General features: G+C 35.4%; 2 protein-coding genes across 2 annotated transcripts; one reads left to right on the forward strand and one right to left on the reverse strand.

The window, feature by feature from the left end:
* Positions 1-4,320: 4,320 nt before the first annotated feature.
* Positions 4,321-7,486, forward strand: LOC143599640 (truncated transcription factor CAULIFLOWER D-like; the record flags this gene model as incomplete). The annotated part of the gene is made up of 4 exons (XM_077077548.1): positions 4,321-4,481; positions 6,624-6,693; positions 6,806-6,867; positions 7,008-7,486. Coding segments are annotated over 4 exons (486 nt in total), but the record flags the coding sequence as incomplete, so codon positions are not given.
* An 11,154-nt stretch (positions 7,487-18,640) lies between these two features.
* On the reverse strand, positions 18,641-20,366 carry LOC143599638 (uncharacterized). The gene is made up of 4 exons (XM_077077547.1): positions 20,238-20,366; positions 19,977-20,117; positions 19,218-19,320; positions 18,641-18,945 (listed from the first exon to the last, which is right to left on the reverse strand). Exons 1-3 carry the CDS (start codon positions 20,334-20,336, stop codon positions 19,222-19,224), a joined length of 339 nt encoding a protein of 112 aa, XP_076933662.1. The 5' UTR covers positions 20,337-20,366; the 3' UTR covers positions 18,641-18,945; positions 19,218-19,221.
* Positions 20,367-21,179: the final 813 nt, after the last annotated feature.

Raw genomic sequence — 21,179 nt, forward strand, 5'->3', positions numbered from 1 at the left:
AAAAAAACCATTGACCCCACTCGTTTCAAGATGTGAAAAAGATGCTCTTTTGACTGTAATATGTTTGACACGTTAGCCAACCCACCTAACCAAGACTAAACCGTTGATGACCCTGTACAGGTTTTTGCCTACAAAGTTGATTAGATGTTGAAGTTATTGTTGTTACACCATAATAATGTCATAGCGTTTAGCCATAATTAAGTTTTTGTGAACGTATACTACTAAAAAAAATTTGCAGCGGTGACTTAACGTGTATATTTGTATATTATGCAAAAGATGGCTTCACACGTAGCTGCAGTCTTGTTTACACATATATATTAGATAAAATAGTTTATGTAAGGTGCAAGTTGGAGGTTATGTGTGTGTTGTGTGGGTACATGGTGAATTGCATGTCCATCAATTATACCGTAGCAGTCAAATTTCACATGCCTTCCAAAATTACTTGAAAGGTGAATTGTCCATCTCTATTTGTATAACTCGAAACGGAAATATGTGAAGTTGAGGTTTTATGTTTTGGTAATTGGTACTTTGAAATCTGAAACACAATTAACTTCCAAAATTACTTTAGTACACGGTTGTTACCATTCATCTTTTATGGTGACTTTTATTAGCTTTTTTCCTTCTATTTTGAAAGTAGTTTGTAAAGAAACATAAGAGCTGGTTCATCAAAGATATAACAAAGCAACACAATAAGTCTCAAAAATTACTTAAGCATTTCATCAAACACCTTGCAGACATAGTTAGAAGAGTCGATTAACAAAGCATAAGCATTTCATCAAACACATTCTTAGCATAGTTAGGAGTGTAAAATTAACCGAAGGAGGCACCTTCGGAATGACAAAATCAAAAAAAGTATCGTGGTTTAGTTTCAACTAAAAAAGTCAACAAAATACACAAAAATAGATACAAAATAATAATACCTTAAAAACTAACTGCACATTCCCTTCTTTAAGCCTACGAATGGAATCGTGTAAACGGCAAACCATAATAAAATATGTAAGAGAAAAATAAAAGCTTGCTTCTACTTCTCTGATGAAAGACGTAGACAGTGAATTGGTGAGAAAGAGTGCAAGATGGAGCTAAATGACAAGTATCAAATATGATAGGGAAATGTCCAATTAGTATGACACGTGTGAAATACTTGGGTCCAAGTAACAATAAAGTAAAATACAAAAACTTTAGCTTATTGTACAACCGAAAAAAGAACAAACCACTTTCATGATCGTGGGATGGTTACAGTTAATTCAGTACCTCCAGTGAAGATCAAGGGTCTTGCACCATGGATTTCAATTCTCGTAACTAAATCATCCTGTTTAGACTCAACTGGTAATACGAATCATAGACTAGATATCAGCCGCATTATAAGACCGGTAGATATGTAAATCATTATTTGTTGAGTGAGATGTCAGCTAGCTACACAACGTCATAGTGGTTGTTTGCGATCGGTGCTAAAATGTGTCGGCTAAAATGGTATTTCCACTAGCTAGCGTTGTGCCCACTTCCAATGATTGCTTTTGGTTGGCTATGAAATGTTCCGCAACGTACTTTATTATCATTATACAATGTAGCCATCGTTTCATTATGCGACGTAGTATGACGGTCTCATTTTGGGCGATTTTCTCTTATGGTATAGGCTAGTTTTTCATGTTTATTAAACTTAATATTTTAGTGACTGATACTCATAAACACGTTTATGTTCCCTATGTATAATCTCTCTCATTTTCAATCAAAATCTATCGTCACCATTTGTACAAATAGATGCCATCTCCACTTTGGTGGGATGGTGAAGGCTTAAGTCTTTGGGTGAGAGGTCCAGGGTTCGATCCCTGGTAATGGCGGTTTATTGTAAATAGTAGGAGGCAAGCTTAAACATTCAAAAAAAAATTGTACAAATAGCCACCATACACCAGTAATGAGACTATATATAGAGCATTATTCACCACATTATCACTCTTTTTAGCAAAAAAAAACATGTGTAATAGTTGATGCTCCTTAATGTCATTTTAATGTCACTTTAGTCATTACCATTTAAAGTTACATATGATTACCATTTAAAGTTACATATGATGTTATTGTAGTAATGCTCAAGGGGTGGTGTAGGGGTTTTATTCACCCCTATTATTTATATACAATGTCCCATTACAGATGGTCTAATATGTTTTTAATAATAAATAGAAGAAGATCAAATGTTAATTTATTTAACCCTAACTTTATATAATACTTAAAAAAACCCAAAACATGACAATACTTCAAATTGAATAAACTAGGGATGACAGTGAAACTCGAATCCGATTGGAAAACCAAAACCTGACATAATTGGGACGGGTAATACCAGACCCATTAGGGTTTGGGACGAGTTTGTGATTAGTTTTGAAATTTTTCATGGTTTTGGGATTTTTAATATACCCGATAACATTAACCCATTTACCTGATTATAAACCCGATATACCCGACATAACTTTATATATTTAACATATATAAATATATCAATCTTATTTATTTACTTCCCTATTTTTTCCATTAAGTTCTAATGTCTAATTATTTAAGTTTCCTCTATCTATCAATTTCAATTCTCCATAATTATATTGGAATCTGTTCATCGTTTACAAACAATTGCTACCTGTTGATTAAGTTAATGTAAAAAATAACAAAAACAAACAATTGCTACATGTTGGTTAAGTTATTGTAAAAAATAACAAAAACGTAGAACAACATTTAAGATGTTTTTCATAAGTTTTGGATCCATCTCTGGAAAAGAAAATGGACAGTTTGTTTACACTTTATATCAATGATTGTCACTTGTGTTAATTATTATTTTAAATCTAATAAGAAACCTGAAATCCGATGGGTATCTCCGAAACCCGACAGGTAATTACGTGATGAATTTGGGACGGATTTGGTACGACCTTTAATAATCGGTTATGGGTTTGGGAACACTTAAACTGGACCCAAACCTGACTCATTACCATCCCTAGAATAAACCTGTATTTGATAAATCTTGAAAACTCAATATCTAAATTTGTAGTATTATTGGAATTGAATTTGTCTTTTCAATTCTTTAATAGGTTAAATCAATTTAGCCCAAAATGAGTTTGTCTTTATAATTTTTTTTGTTTTAAATCGAAAGAAATCACTAACATTTGCTCTAATGGTTGCATAACTCTAAAACGAGTGAATGTAATATAAAATGAGGAAGAAATTATAATTTGAAAAGTTTTCTTTTCTTCCTCTAGTTTTGAATGATCTGAATGATAGTTGTATTTGGCGGTGATTATTTTACATGTTATAATGTTTAAGTTAATTATGAGAACGTACAATCCCAAGTTGTGTAAAACTGTGAAACATGAGTTAATAAAAAATTTAATACTTGTCAGAGAATAAAATGCTACAACTTAATATAAATGATGCCTTTTGTTATTTTCTTAGTATAAGGACAAAAGGTACAATTTATTCCATAAACAAATAAACATGAAAAATATGTGATCAATTAATAAAACTCCCAACATAGTCTTTTAGATGAGAGAAGCCCTCCAAATATATCTTCCAAAATCTTTCAAATGTGTTCTTTCAATTTCCTCGCTGACGACGAACTTTACAGGATGAACGGTATATTTTTTCAACCAGCAACATGTCATGTGGCCTCAAATCTGCCGGTAACGACTGTCTGTTGTTTAAATTTGGCAGTAACATGTTATGATCAATACATTTAAAACATGTTTAAATCTGGCGGCAACATGTTATGATCAATACATTTAAAAGATGTGAGGCTAATCATATTAAAATATTTTTTTTAGATGACAGGAAAATGATATGGTTTGATAGACAACGTCACGTATCATTCGTACGTTGTTACGAATCTTATTAACATGTACCGTTTCCTAAATTTGGTTTCTATGTTTTTGTTTAGGGCTGGCATACTAACCCGTGTGTTGTGTCAAACATTTACTACTCTTTTTGGTATTGCTTGGCTGTCTGTTTTGATAAAGCACGTGTCGAAAGGGTTTAGTGAGTGGTGTAGATAAATATCTAGATTTTATGAATAAAAAATACAACATGGCGGTGTGTTTTCATACAGCACGTGTCAAAAAGTAACCTGACCGGAGATAAGAACTAGGATTGAAGGATTGAGGTTTACACAGATATAATATATTATTACAAGAGCTAAACTAAAGGACATGCTTCATCCGATAACCACTGTGATCCATTCGTAACAAGTAAAGGTAATAATACAGAAATAGAGAGAGAAGATATATAGATATATAGGGTACAGATCTAGCAACATCCACCACCGGAGGTTGCAACAGTTAGGTGTGAAACATTCACCGGATCGAAGATAAGAGCAGCCGGTTAGTCACCTTCTCAAAGAGGAGGACAGGCTTGGTTAAGAAAGCACGCCATCTTTCGATTCTATGTGACGTTGATGTGGCCGTCATCGTTTTCTCCGCCCGTGGGAAGCTATATGAGTTTAGCAGTACTAACAGGTGATTAATTTAATCTTATTATATGTTATTTAATATGTACCTGAGTCATCTATTTATACAGTCCTGTACGGAGTATACTTTTTATGTACTAAGGGTACGGCAATTATGCAATTCAATGGAAGCTTCTAGGGTAGTAATTATTTGTCATTTTATGTGTATATTGTTTCACATCCATCATTAATTTGCTGCTACACTCTAGATGGTTTTGTAATCGGAATGTTTTCTTTGTGCCTATTTAGGGGTTAAAGTAATGGTGCGCGTGGGATGGTTACAGTTAATTCGGTATCCCTAGCGGGTTTTTACTTGACCTTGATTATCACTTACTTTTTTAGGAGATTTTTCATTCTATATTGAATATTCATTGTATGTGTATCCATGACCTTGAGGTATGGTGTGCATTTTGCTCCTTTAAGTGAGGTTAGTGGGTTCAACTTTTAGGTGACAAACTTTGATCAATTCTTTTTTATTGTACTACATGCTATTTGGTTCATTGATTTTGAGGCATATTGACATATATTGGCCTTGACATGTTCGCTACCATTTATATGGTACCAAATTATAATAGGCAAGCATATAAATGGCGATGGACCCTATTCACACGTTTTATTAGGAATTTGAGAACTTTTAATCTGATATCTTTTGGATTATGATTATAAGATTTTTTTTTATAATTTTTTTGTGGAAGTATGGTGGTGAAATCACATTAAACTTATTTCACATTTCTTCAATTTGCCTACCCTTGACAGTTTGGGACGCAAATTACAAGAAAAACCTCGGCGATTGATATCTCCATATTAATAGTTGACAAAAGCGTACCCACCCCCTCTAGTGGTGCCATTATGGATATATGTTAATTCGTTATGTTAGCTAGCATCAAAGAAACATGCAAGGAAATTAAGGATATATAGAAGCATGATCACTTGAGTTTGCAAAGCGGGTGTATTTAATGATCCAACTCGGTGTTGGAAGTACAAAGGGATAAGTGCATACCATCTGTTAGGACTGAAGTCATCCAAACCTGTTGTAATTTGGGATTCATATCGTATTGGCATGCCTAGTAGTATGTAAGGTTAAACGTTATAAATATTCCTAGGTGTTGTTTCAAGATGCATTGCTTAATTGTTGCTCAAATTAAAAGAGTAACTCACACACTCCTAAAGCTACACCAATGTCCACTACGAGACTAGAACCCCCAACCATTTGGAGAGGAACACCTTTACTACGCACCTTGATATTGCTAGGATGGTATTCATCGTTATATACGGAGTAGAAATCTTCTCTCTTTTTTTTAACCTTGCGCCAAGGTAACAGGCGAGTCCTTTGTGCCTTTCTTCTTTTACTAATACACTTACCTTGGTCTAATACACTAAGAAATCTTGTATCTTGTGTGTGGCATTTAGTTAAACGCTTGCCATTCTCAGCTATGTAAGATGCTTGTGTTTATGTTTGGTTTTCTTCTTTTGTTTATTGTGTCTCACCCGACAATAGATCATGTTTGCTAATAACTATATAGTTCTGCCCTTTATCCCTAGTTTTAGTGTATGAATATAATGAATTTTTCTTATGACTATCCATGATCTAAGGTTTCTACCCTATGTTTTGAAAGCTCTACTTACTATAAGCTTTTACACAAAGAAATCCCGTGTTAAAAAAATAGCTTTTATACAGAAACAAAATATTTATTTATATAAGTGGTTTGGGAGGTAAGTTTACTACAATAATCAATTAACCAAGAGTTAAAATATAGAACAACTTTTTTTTTCATCTTTTGGGCCAAGGTTAGGACAATATATAAACAAAATGAGATATGTATGTTCCCAATATTCAAGGGCTTAAAACCATGTACTATCCATGATTCATTTTCTATTTGGAGGGAAAATAATGTATATTTGAGATGTTCTATTAGTTTTAATACATCATTGTTGGTTATAAGTCTAGGCACATTGCAAATTCTTAATGCATGATTTTTCCAATATGCCATCATTACTTTATTCTCCACATTCAAATGTTCAGAATGTATGTGTTAATATGTGCACTTCTTCTAATCAATGGATATGACCCTCTTGAAGATATTAAATCCATGCACTTTCTGTCTTAATACAAAACTACTACTAATCATTAAATCTTCTACCTATTTTTCAGTGTGGATGGTATTCTTTCTAGATATCAGAAAGCAGAAGAGAGAACCACCAACGGCGCTGGCGAAGATTATGTAAGCAATTAATTTTATTTTAAACAGCTTTGTTGCCATTCTTGTATAAACACAAGTGTTATATGTATAATAAGTCGATGATTTAACGGGCAGTTGGTCATTATTGGAACAGGAACTTCTCTTGCAATCCAACAGATTCCGAACATGTAAAGAGCTTCTACACACAGCGGACAGGTAACATACTCTACACGGAGATTTTACATACAAAACATATAATATTAGACACAAGGATAAACAAATAATGGAATGCAAGATTATAATGTTTGCATAAGGAAAGAGGTCCCATCAAAAGTGAAATTAAACTCTTTGGGCAGACTTGCTGACGAGAATAATGCTGAGGAGCTCTCTGTGAATGACATGACACAACTAGAACAAGAGCTTGATGCTGCCCTTGTACAAACAAGATTGAGAAAGGTGATTATATCTGTTTCTGTTCCTAAGCAGTTTTATTGTTGTATGCGTTGGGTTTTGAATGATCCTCATAGTACTTGTGTTTATACGTCTTAACTATTCAGTTAATTTTTGTTCCTAAGTAGATTTATTGTTGTGTGTTGGGTTTTGAATGATCTTCATAGTACATGTGTTTATAAGTCTAGTTATCCAGTTCATTTCTGTTCTTAAGCAGTTTTATTGTTGTGTGGGGCTTTGAACAATGTTCATGGTACTTGCACGTATAGCAGTTTTATTGTTGTATGTGTGGCTTTTGAACGATCTTCATAGTACTTGTACGTGTTTATTCATCTTGTTTTCCAGTTCAAATCATTTATGGTTAGTTAATACCTTTTGTTACATTAAGTCGTATAATCATCTTGTTATCATCTTGTGGATGAATGTTGAAGTCATTTATCATAGTCATCTTTTTTGTTATTCCAAGTTCTGTTATCATCTTGTGGATGGATGTTGAAGATGACGAAATATTCTGGGATCATTGTACTATTTTATGTAAATAAATGAAGATTATGAGACTATAACTGAAAGTGTAATTATGTTTAGCCCTGAAAGATTACAATTGCGTTTATATGTCATATTTGCTTTACTCGATGATCAAGAAATATTATGCACAAAGCAATGCTGGGGTAATATGTGAATAAAGTTAGGATTGTTTTTGAAGAACATAAAGTACTAAAGGTAGCGGGTTTGAAGATATATTACTGTACTCAAGGTAGTGGGCACTTCGATAGATTTACTAATGTACTCAAGTTAATTACTAGTGGGTTCTTTGAAAGAGTTATCGCCCAAGTTATTTTTATGCGTGGCATATAGTTAAACATGGCCTATAATTAGTCTTCACTGGACAAACTTGAGGTTCTTGTAAATTGTCTTGAGAGCAAGAATGGCAAGCTTTAGTTGCTTTTAGTTACATATGCATAAAGTGTAATTTACACATGTAATCTCCCACCAACCTCTTATCAAGGAGCAATCATTCTAATTAGTCCCGTAGATGTTAGTGGGAAAGTTCTCACAAACTACCACATATAATGGAGCTCTTTGCACCTTGAGTGCATCTTTTACTTCTATTATTGCACTTTTCATCTCAGACTTGCATGTTTTTTTCCTATAACATCCGACTTCGCATTTTTTCCTTTGTAACATTCGACTCCTTGATCATACAACCAGTATTGTCTACTTTGCCCCCGATGGGTCCATCTAGGAACAAACGGGTTTGTTTTCGGTTGCCCTAGTGAAGACTTCCTAGGAGTAGAGGCGCACAAAAAACTCGAACCAGGAACGGAACTCGAAAAAAAACCCGGAACTGGTTTTTCTATACCAAGGTTTTTACTACCCGACCTGCAGGGTACGAATAGGGTATGCATTTTAGTACCTAGAATCGGACCTGATTTGTATCCGGTAATACCTGAAAACTGGAACCAGGGTTTTCTCAAATACCCGAAGCCGAGTTTTTCAAATACCCAATCTATACCCGAAAAATACCCCAAAAAAGTGTAGTCCCTTGTTATAAGTGCAGTCAAACGTTTTTTGAACATTCTACTCCTCATTCAACCAATATTGTCCACTTTGACCTTGATGGGTCCATCTGGGAGCTCACGGGTTTGTTTTTGGTCTCCCTAGTGGAGACTTTTCAGGAGTATAGGTGCACAAAAAACCCGAAACTGGAACCGGACCCGAAAAAACCTAGAACTGGTTTTTTTATACCCGGGTCTTTACTACCCAAACCCGTGCTCGACCCTACATATAGGGTACAAATAGGGTATGCATTTCAGTACCTAGAACTGGACCCGATTTGTATTCGCTAATACCCGAAAATCGGAACCGGTTTCATTCTCGGAACTGGGATTTTCTAATACCCGAAATCGGGTTTTTCAAATACTCGATCGATACCCGAAAAATACCTAAAAAATACCCAAAAAAGTGTAGTCCCATGAAAAACTCAAATCTATACCCACAAAATACCTCAAAAAAACCGGAATATAGAGTTTTTTATACCTGAAAATAGGGCATTCAAATACCCGACCTGAACCCGGTGCACATGGTATGGTTTCTAGAGACAATACCTGAACCCGAACCCTACCCGGCTATTACAATATTCAATTTTCCAATAACCGGTCATACCCGAACTTGCTGGGTATTAGAAAAACCAGATTTGTGCACCTCTACCTAGGAGGTCACCCATCCTAATACTATTCTCACCTAGGCACGCTAAACTATGGGGTTTTCATATGCTTTACAGGCAAGTAAGCCCAAGACGCGTTAATGAGTTAAGAAAGAGACCATTCCTTACGAACCAAGAATCTCTAACTATGGAGTTTTCATATGCACTACAGCCAACTAAGCTCAAGACACGTTAATGATTTAAGAAAGAGAACATTCCTTATAAACCAAGAATCTCTACTATCGACGGCCGATGTGGGATTTTCCTAGGATGTTGCAATTGGTGAATTAATCTTCTCTATATTGTTACAAGTCATGTGCCTAAAAAAGGGCAGAGTATGCTTTGTAAGTTCGACTGCTACGATGGCACAAACACTTTGTTTGCTTCCATTTCGTTCTTTTATTATAACCCGTTCCAGTTCCTATCCCTGTTCAGAAACCCTCGATTACGGTTCCATGTACCCATATTTGTTCTTGGTCTAGATTAATTCTTGATTTTGAGAAATTTTTGTAAGACACTGTTGGGTCTTGCCTTCCCAACCATCATCGCTTGAGACCTTCGACGACCATTGTACTGTGCCACCAATAAAGTGCGTCCACGCAACACCATTTCTAGACCATGCACCGGCACGTGAGTGCTTGCAACGCCACCAGATGTCTTTTTTTTGTGTTGTTGGTGGGTCACTCTGAACGACCCATTGCAATTGTACAAACCATAGTCGTCGTAGCCCCCTGTAGCCGAATCCTGGTTCCAGTTCATATCCTTGTTCCAACAATCTTCGATTACGATTCCATGTTCCAATATATGCTCTTGGTCTAGACTAGTTCTTTGTTTTGAGAAATCATTTTTCTAGACATTGTTGGGTCTCGCCTTCCCCGCCATCATAACAAAAGACCTTTGACTAGTGTACGCTCCCCCCCCGGGGGGACTAAAAGCGCATCAATGCGTTGTCGCTTCTAGCCCACGCACAAGAACGCGAGAGTGATTGCAACACCACTAAATGTCTTTTTTTATGTTGTCGGTGGGTCACTCTGACCAGCCCATTACAGTTGTACAAACTATAGTCGCCGTCGCCCCTTGTCACAGAATCCTGGTTCTAGTTCATGTCCTTGTTCCAGAAACCCTCGATTACGGTTCCATGTTCTAGTATTTGCTTTTGGTCTAGATTAGTTTTTGATTTCGAGAAATCTCTTTTCTACACATTGTTGGGTCTTAAATATTTTCAATCCGTTGTCTTGTTATTTCTGTCAACATGATTCATTCCTAGGTAGACGTTTTTATCTCTGCAGTCAAAGTTTTTAAAAGTGTTTTGTTAAAAGTTTTAGTTAAATTAATTTAAGTAGTTAAATAAAATCTTAAAAATTAAATAAATATTATTCTGGTAAGTCTTGGTTAGAGTTTTCTTAATCATAAACGTTTTCACGTGTCTTTGAGTTCGACATCCGGACTTCCTTGATGCTATACTATTTATGATCGGTACACTTGCCGGTTTTGTGTGGTTTCTATAGGATTTTCGTTTTTATAAATTTAAAGCTTAATTGTGATTCGTTCTTTATTTATATTATACATTTTCACACATCATAAAGTTTGAAGATTTTGGAAATAAACGTGCTTGAAGTTCGTCATTGTAGATCTGGGAGTTTCACAACCAAGTTTAAGAGGTGATGTTGGTTTTCCGGGTTGGATTTGCTAGTGAGTATTATGAGTTCATGGTTCTGAAAGGTCTCAAGTGACATGGTGTGATGTCACTGGATCTTGTTTTTTGGTGATTCCGGCCATCAAGATGACACAGAGAATCCAACGATTTTCCGACCAAAACAAAGAAAGAAATAAAAGAAAAGAAGAAAATGACGACAACGTAGGTTGTCCAGATGCGTTTTTTGGTGATATTCTTTTTGGTGATGGTGATGATGGTGGAACACGAGTTAGATCTAGAGTTGATATGGTGGAACACGACGGCGGTTAAGGTGGCCATGTTTGGAGGTGGAGCTCGGTTTTCCGGCAGATTAACGATAAGGTGGTTATGTAAGAGGGCGACGTGGCTTGGTTTCCGGCGTCGTCAGTTATTCGGTAACATCTATCGCTGTCGGAGTTTATTTCTGGTAGGAGCGACGCCGGAAATACTCATCGAAACCCTAATCCGGTGAACTTTCAGATCTGAGATATAAGTGGCGGCGGTATGGGGTGTTGAAGATTTGTTTCTGAAGGTGAGAAGAGGCGACGGCAGCAGCTGGTTCAAAATGGGGTGGCCGAAATTCGTTTTTCCGGCTATGGGGTTTTGAGTGCTTCGGCTCGTTTTTCTAGCTGGATTGAATGGAGATCCGGCGTCCTGACGGCAGTAACCTGAGTTGTTCCGGTGTTTTTGACAAACTCCGGTTGCGATGGTGGTGCTCCGGTGACCGGAACGAGTTTCCGGCGACCACCTTTCCGACGGATCCAATGATGACGGCGGCTGCTATTAGAACGGTTGTTACATCAATATGTTTTCTTCTTTGTGTGCCCTAATGTTGATATTAAGATGTGGGCTGAAGATGGGCCTAATTGGTTTTTACACTTGGCTGTTAAGTTTGGGATGTTCAAAGAATGAAAAAGTGGATTAAACTTGGGCTTCTTGGACCAACTCTTTGGGCTGTTGGAATTAAATTTTTGGCCATGTTATAATTTTTGGGCCACGGAATAATTATTGTTCGGGGTTGACCAACTGAAGAAATCAAATGTGTTTGGGTTTTCTTCATTACTGGACCGTGTTCAAAGCATGTTATTTCTATGTTATTTTTGAGACGTTCGAGAAGTTGAAGAACTTTGAACAAATTGGATACGAATTTGGACTTACAGAGGAAATAACAGGCTTTTTTCATTTGATCGTTGTCTCCGGTGGGTCATACCTTTAGGGAGTGTTTGAAAAGGCTTCGGCTTTACCGGGTAGATTCGTGAAGATGTGAGACACGATTCGACAAATATTTTGATATCATAAGTCAAGGGGGGTGATTGTAAGGCTAATTTTAGTGACTTTCAATATCAAATTATGAAACCTGTTAATTATATTATGGTCAAGCTAATAATTGAAGTGGCGTGAAATCCGGATACAAGACGAGAGCTTCAGTGCACAAGTTTAGCTTCAACGGTGAGGGGATCTTTTAGAATGTTTAGTTTTAGCTTTAAATAGGACTTTATGTTTACTTTTATGTGTGTGTTATATGATGTAAATCAACACTCAAGGGGAGCTCACTTGGGTGGGTCGGTTCGTTTTTAGTGTATCAAATCTTTCAACAGATAACGAGATCGTTCATATCTTGTCTTTATCTTTATATTTATGTTCGGTCCTTTGATTTACCGCACCCGTCTCGACACGTTTATCAAGTGCAAATCCGTTCGAGTGGTTGTTTTGGGACCTACAGAGCCACATTAGATGGACATTTAAACAAACTTTCAACCGACTTACATATTTATATGTCATAACAAACTTAAAAGTTATAAACTGAAGATCAAAGAACATTTAGTCTGTAAGTCAGTAAAATCCATATATGGGTTAATGCAAACATCAAAATGGTATGAAATCTTTATAAAATTATTTTCATCAAAAACCAAGTGGATTAATGTACCTACCTCAAGATGAGTGGGAGCAGCTAAAAACAAACTTGCCATTATATAGATGACATTCTTTTGACAAGTATTTGTTACATAAGTCAAAGCATTGTTCGTACATACTTTGATATGATAGATCTCAGAGATATCCCTTACATAATATATATCATAATATTCTGAGATAGACCCAAAGGGACGCTAGTTTTGTTCTATAAGTTTTACCTTAAATGGGTCTCTACACATGTAACAAACAATATTGCTCTATTTAGAGGATTATAGGATCATTGAGATTATTACCTTATGCTTCATTAAGTAGAAGGCTTATGTAGGTTAAAGTCTACACTCGTTTAGATATTACCCAAAACTGCAACACACTAGATATGTCTAGATTAATGTGAAGCATTTATAAGAGTATTTAAATATTTTTAAAAGAAACGAAATACTATAATTTATAAGAAGTGGGAATTCAAACCGGTAAATTACTCTAAACTTTTTCATATTCACAGATAAGAATATGTAATTTTCGGAATATATTCTTATGTCAGTAGATAAATCTGTCTCATGGAGGAGTCATAATGAACTAATAACAACCTAAGTCATAACGACATAATATGTTGATTAATCACAACGTTGTAAATAAATGTTGTTGAATATTTATCAGTGGACTCATAAGTTTTATTAAACTCCATATAAATTATATATTGAAGACTTATTGTGATAAAGTCAGCTACCATGTTTTCTCAAACAGTAACAATTTGAGAGGTGTTGCGTTAAATTTAGATACGAAATTAATTATTCGTTTATAAACAAATTGAGAAATCTAAATTTTTATATCGTATACATTCATGATATGCTTAAGGATCCTATGACTAAAGGTCTATTACCCATAAGTATTATGAAAGCGCTTATAATCATGAGGGGTTTATTGATAACCATGTACAATTGCATATCGTACTATGAATAATTGACTATTAATTTTCCTCCTCAGTTTTGATTTGTAAGTCTCTTAATATGTTCTGCATGCATAATAACATATAGACAAATTATTATACAAACCAAACGTTTGAAGGGCTTACTTTAAAATTTTGATCATAACTATTTAGGTTTTAAATAAGGACTACAGTATGATTAATGGGGGTCTTGAGCTAATGTAAAATTCAATGATTGTATTTCTTAGCTCCGGTTTAAGTTTAAAGCTAAAATCAGACTAATCTAATACTTAAAATAAAAGAATATTCGGTCAAGTGGGAGAATGTAAGAATAATATATATATATATATATATGGAGGGGTTATCCTAAAAAGATGGGTGTGTCTAAAAAGTGTAGGAAGTAATCTGGATTGTTAGATCTTGGTAGTCAATGATCAAGATTGAAAGATGGATCTAGATGAGGAGTGTTTAATTTTAAAGTGTTAGTTTGGTGTGTTAAACGGTTGTTTAGTCATAGTATGTATGATAACTTGCTGGTTGTCAACTGAATATGTTTAGAAGGTCCTACTTTTAAGCAATAATTCTCTCAATTTACCAAAATATTGTTAATAATATAATATATTTTTAATTTTAATCTCAATCTTCCCATAAAGTCCACCTTCACTTTATTAGCATAATTTTCCACCGTCACTTTTTCTCTTAGGCTTCCACCAACATTACAAGAGAATGTGTATTTTTTATTGGTGTGTTCTTTGTTGTATGTTACCGTTAGGTGGTTTGTGTGTTTTACTGAAGGGATTTAGTAATTATGGTGTTTTATGTGTTGTATGATCATGGTGAGACTTTTGGTTTTCCGGATCGTGTGGTATGTTGTTGGTGTTGTGGTAAACTATGTCAGTTTTTTTATGATCGTAAATGTTTGTTTTGCGTTGTTGTGGTGTTTGGTTTTCTAGATCGCGTGGTGTGTTGTTGGTGTTGTGGTAAACTGGTAATGTCAGTTTTTCTTCTGATGGTAAATGTTTGTTTTGTGTTGTGATGTGTTGTTTGTAATTAGTTAGTTATTTAGATACCATAATAAGTAAAAAACCAAGATTGCAATCCTACCCTTATTTGTTGATCTTAATCTAATGGTGGAAAACACTTCCTACAATTCATAGGAAAATAATACTTTTTATTATAACATCCCTCTATATATATATATATATCATTTATATGGCTATCATTATCTTTTATATAATATTAGATCAAAATAGTAATTATACCTTATTATATATTAGTTTGGTAATTGTTGATGGACCATATTAACATTAATTAACTAATAAAGGGTTTCCCCTTTGGTGTGTATAAAGAGAGAGAAATATTAACATCATAACCTAATCTCACACACATACATTTTTGTGTGCCTCCTCTCTCCTAAACCAGGTTCCTCTCAAGAACCCTAACACCATCCTTAACTATACATCCTAAAGGGGAACTCGATCAATATGTCGTTTACATCCTTCTTCGATGCGGTTTTTACTCTCCTTGTTATAACAGGTACACATATAATTATAGGTTTATCATATTATTCATGTTTTCCATTATCACTATGAGGAATTAATCAACATATCTACTCTCAAATTTAAATTGGGTTAGATGATGCTGAAAAAGGTGAATATGTGATCGTGGAGATTTTCTAACATAAGACCGTCTAGTCGTCTACTGTGACAAATAAATTCCTTATTTAAATTAATTGAAATTTTTTCGTTCAAGTGCCTAGCGTGTGATAATAAACACGAACATATAAAACACTTTTTCTTTGACTGTTTGTTGTGCACAACAGAGCTAGAACTTTATAACGCACGACATTACTCTACACGAAGTTAAATGGGCTAGTGGTTGGGGTAAACGAGTTTGGCTCATGAATGAATCGATGCATTAACGACACAATTAAAACGTGTCTAATTAACAGGTTCATCCGCTTACCCATTGACTTGTGCTTTCAACTCGGATATGGATGACTCCATTGTAGATTCATAACTCATTCATCCATTCTAACCATCATATCTTTGGAGTCACATCGAATATATATGGATTCCTTTATATGCTTTGAGGTGTGATTTTGGAGATGTGTTGATCAAATTGGCAGCCCTATATTTATATTAGTTGGCCAAACTTTCAAGTTTAATATAAAGTGTTTTATATTAGATCACGCATGTAATCTAGTTTATGTATGACCCGAAACGACCATCTGAACGGATTTTGCACTTGACAAGCGTGTCGAGACGGGTGCGGTAAATCAAACGACCGAACATAAATATAAAGATAATACAAATGAACGATCTTGTTGTCGGTTAAAAGATTTATAACATAAACAAAGAACCGACCCACCCAAGGTGAGCTCCCATTGGGTGGATGATTTACACCATACAAACACACACATAAATAAAACAACGAAGTCCTATTTATAGTAAAATGCTAAACATTCTAGAAGATATCTTCCCCTTTGAAGCTAAACATGCGTGCCGAAGCTCTTGTCTCGTATCCGGATTTCCCGCCACTTCAATTATTAACTTGACCATAATATATTTAACGGGTTTCGTAATTTGATATCGAAAGTCACTAAAATTGGCCTTGCAGTCATTCCCTTGACTTATGATATCGAAAACTTTGTGAAACCATATCTCGCATCTTCACGAATCAACCCGATAAAGCCGAAGCGTCTTCATTCACCCCCTCAAGGTATGATCCACCAGGGACAACGATCAAATAAACAAAGCTTGTTATTTCCTCTTTAAGTCCAAATTCATATCCAATTTGTTCAAAGTTCCTCAACTTCTCAAACGCCTCGAAAATAAAATAGAAATAACATGCTTTGAACATGGTCCAACAATAACGGAAACCTGAACAAATTTTACTTTCTTCAGTTGATAAACCCCAAACAACAATTATTTCATGGCCAAAAATTATCTTGCAAAATCAGCCCAAAAATAAAAGCTTAACATGCTGAACCTAAGTCTTTTCAGCACAAATACATGACCCAGAAACAAGATTAGCCACACACACACACTCGCCCAAACCAGCTAGGAGCAGCCCATACCAGCCCAATCAGATTTGATGAAACAGCCCAAAATCCACCAGCCCAGTCAAAGCCCAACTTCATATTCTTTTAAAATTAGGGCACAAAAAAAATACTTTCATACACACATCTTCAGCCGCCACCACCACCAGCAGCCGGCCACCTCTGCCGGAAAACCAATTCCGGCGATCTGCCGCCGGAATTTTTTTTTAACCATCAAATCATCAGCGCCTCCATGTCCGCCGCCGTGTTCACCACCAGATCCGATCACCACCGCCGTATTCCATATTTTCGGCCACCTCTCCAAACACCTCCTCCTCAACCATTACAACCTACACCACCACAGAACACGACCTTCATCAAACCGTCACCACACTCACAAGAAATCACCATGACCTTCCGCCGGAAAACCTGATCGACGGAAAAACGAGCCGGATTCGTCCAACCAGATACCTTCAAACATCATCATCACCTATGTCACCGGCCACCCATCTTCATCGCCGAAAAACCCGTTCTCCAACTAGTTCACCGTCGCCGGAGTCACCGGAAGGAAGAACACCACCACCATCATAGCATCCACCGTATCGGTTGTGGCTCATGGATGAGAAAAGTTATCAGATCTGGATTCAAAATTTTTTTTGTTTCACTCTCTACTCTCTCTCTCACACACAACAACCGTGTGTATGAAGAACAAACAAAAAAAATTGTTGTCCTAGATCTTATGTTAATTCCAGATTTTGTACTAATTTGATGAAACATGATGGGTACTGATTTGGTGAAATTTCTTTTTTCGGCTATAACACACAAACAGACCATGCTTCTTCATGAAAACATCAAACGAACTTTTAAATTTGACTGTGAAACTCCCGGATCTACAAAGATGAACTTCAAGCACTTTTATTTCCAAACTTTATTTCCAAGATCTTCAAACTTTATTTTCAAAACTTCAATGGGTTTTAACATCTCTGTTCGGGTAATAACGGAAATAAAACTCGGATATCAAGAGCAAAGTTGAATTATAAGATTCGACTCGCTCTGATACCAATTGTAGGTTCCAAAACGACCATCTGAACGGATTTTACACTTGATAAGCGTGTCGAGACGGGTGCGGTAAATCAAACGACCGAACATAAATATAAAGATAATACAAATGAACGATCTCGTTGTCGGTTAAAAGATTTATAACATAAACAAAGAACCGACTCACCCAAGGTGAGCTCCCCTTGGGTGGATGATTTACATCATACAAACACACACATAAATAAAACAACAAAGTCCTATTTATAGTAAAAGTTAAACATTCCGGAAGATCTCTTCCCCTTTGAAGCTAAACGTGCGTGTTGAAGCTCTTGTCTCGAATCCGGATTTCGCGCCACTTCAATTATTAACTTGACCATAGTATATTTAACGGGTTTCGTAATTTGATATCGAAAGTCACTAAAATTGACCTTACCGTTTAATCTTATAAAACAACTAGGGCATTTTTAAGATGTTGAGAATTCTTTAAACCTTTCCAAGGTCTTCCTTCACAATCTTTTATGGGGTGTTCTAGACTCTCATTTGAGTCATGAATCATGATCCTTCAAAAGTTTCCTAGCAATTTTAAATCCTAACATAGCAATCAATAATTGTGCAACTCATGAGACTTTTCAAGTGACTGACTTACTAAACTGCCTTTACTTTTATAGAACTTTCTTTCAGCTGTTTAAAAGGAAGATTAAGTTGTCAGAATTTATGATTTTAGTTAGTTAGCGTTATTAGTAGGAGGTGGGCAAACATGAAACTTTCTCATCAAGATGGAAATCATACCAAATTCAATATTGTGGATGCCAAAGCAGCTATTGGATCTCCCGATACAACCGGAAGAAAACAAGGTCTCTTCCTACCATGTTCCATCTTATATGTTTCTATTTCCACATATTTATTTTTGTAGTAAAAGATCCAATTTCCTTCTGCACTTTTGGTGAAATATAGAGCATGAAGCATCCCTTCTCCTTCAATCCATATGTCGTCTGTTTTCCCAAACACAGATACCGCAGATTTTAAACCTCCAAATAGAGGATTTGCACCTGCATATGATTAGGATTATTGAACGTTCATGGAAAATAACTTGTTGATCTTAACGGTGACAAATCTTAACATTAATTATTATTTTCTAATAACTTGTCTCCATGATGTTTCACGTATAACCTTGTTTGGCTCATGTATGTGTTTGTAGTGTGTGTTTTGTGGCCAAATAAGGAAGAGACAGTGTTATATATATTCTTAGTGATCAAACTTCCCTTTGTTGTAAAAATAAATAATTAAGTCATGATATATGGAAATTTTATTAAGTAAACACCATTTCATATGTAAACACCCTCTGGGAAATCTTCTGGAATTTCTCCATGACCACAATCAACTTTTACACGTTCTTCTATCTCCTCAACAGGGGAGAAGTTTTTCTGCAAATAAATAATTCAATAGAAAAAAGTTGTTAGTTCATTTCTTATGTTTTTCGACAAGATAAGATTAACACCCTCCCTCCCTTCTTTCAATAATATTAGTAACAAAGATGAAGAAAAAAATACGAACTCTTAAGTACAATAGCATGAGATACATATTGGGTGCGCAACATACACTTTCGAAATCTTTGAATCATGTGAATCACTTTCAAATTAAAGTATGTAGATGATACTCTCGAAATCTTAATTGGATTACTAAAAAAAAGAAAAACAAGAATGGGTATGTGTTTTTTATATTGTGAAAACGCGTCGAAAATTGACCAACGCCTTTTGTTCTTTAGTTGGTGAACTAACCGTATGACCATATCATAACGTTTAGCTGAAAAACACAATGATTCGTGAAATAGTGTATTAGTTAACTCTTGACAGTTAAAAGATTTGTTATGTAGCTATTTGGTTATCTTCAATAGAACGACTCTAGTGTGTGTGAACCACATTATATTGTGTACTTTTTCCTTTCGATCACTTCAATTTTATTTTCTTCACAAACACAATGGAAGACAAGTCTTACTCTAGTCCAATATGACGGAAACTTATTGATCTCCTAACGTCCCAACAATACATGATTTGTATTTACATTCAGGGAATTAATATACCTGAGATGGAAGCATTGGTTGGTCAACAAAATGAAAGATAGAGTCTACAAGAGTGTTTAATATTGCCAAAGGAACCATCTTGATGGATCTACTAGCTTCAGTAATTTTAAGCTTTGATAGTTCCATATCTTGTATCAAGGGCTGTTTGTCAAATGAAAAAAAGAAGTATATATATACATATGAGAAAACATATTACTTAACAATATCAAAAAAAAAAGAAAGGAAATTATGGTTTATATATTCTTTGAGTTTAATATATACCTTGACGGCACTTGACGGTGCAGTCCTGAGATATCCAACTCCAGAAGTGATGGGACGATTATGATTATTGGTTGAACATGCTACCAAGAGAGTACACATGTTGATGTTGCCATATCTCTCTCTCTCTCTCTCTCTATATATATATATATATGATGAAGCTAGCTTTTATAACAAAAATAAGGCTGGTAGGTATATATTTGTCAAAAAGTTGTACTTATTGAAAGTACTTTGATAGATGGAATGTTCCATGTGGTACATATGAGTCTAAATTAAAAGAGTATGTCTTTTTATTTTTTAAAGCGTCTATGAATAATCTCTCTCGAAAAAGAAAAACCTAATGACAAATTTATTTGCACAAAAGATTTATTTATCAAAATAACCATAAGACATACTTTTTTTTAATATTACATCAATGTTTATGCGACGTCGTTGTGGGACTAGCCTAGATCAATAGAGGTGCAAACCTTCGATGGAAGGTCTTGTGTTCAATCCCAAGCAACAGATAGTTTATTTTTAATTTGGTGTAATTTAGAAGTTGGTAGGAGTACGTTAAACAAATATCATGCCGAGACTCAAGGTTAATGTAATTAAAGTTTTATTCATGAACAAAATTCACAATCGCATACAAATAAGTTAAGGGCTTTAGGTTTCTAGGTTAGTACTTTTTAATGTTTTTCGACAATTTATGAGATTAAAGTGCAGTTGGGAATCTTTTTTCATTTTTTTTTTCATGTGTGTAGAATAGTAAACTTGTCTTATGCGAAAATTAATTAGCGTTCACATGTAAGGCTGAGGGGTGTGGGGGGGCGCGAGAGGGGGCGCGAGTGGGGGCGCCAGCCAATAATATTGTGACGTGTGGCAGAGAGAGAAACTTGATAAGATGGGTGTTGGTTGTGGTGCTCGCGCCCCGGGACATGGTGTGGAGGGGCGCGAGAGGGGGCG

Source organism: Bidens hawaiensis, unplaced genomic scaffold, assembly GCF_021521415.1.
Source record: "Bidens hawaiensis isolate Kalapana, Puna unplaced genomic scaffold, B.hawaiensis_p1.1 tig00052457_1, whole genome shotgun sequence".
NCBI classification, from domain to species: domain Eukaryota; kingdom Viridiplantae; phylum Streptophyta; class Magnoliopsida; order Asterales; family Asteraceae; genus Bidens; species Bidens hawaiensis.

What these genes read in the sequence shown, in the direction of transcription:
- LOC143599638 (XM_077077547.1), bottom strand. Translation starts at nt 20,336, where the DNA reads ATGTGTACTCTCTTGGTAGCATGTTCAACCAATAATCATAATCGTCCC. An exon ending in CACCGTCAAGTGCCGTCAAG is followed by an intron (nt 20,118 to 20,237) that starts GTATATATTAAA and finishes TTTGACAAACAG; the next exon opens with CCCTTGATACAAGATATGGA. An exon ending in AACCAATGCTTCCATCTCAG is followed by an intron (nt 19,321 to 19,976) that starts GTATATTAATTC and finishes ATTTATTTGCAG; the next exon opens with AAAAACTTCTCCCCTGTTGA.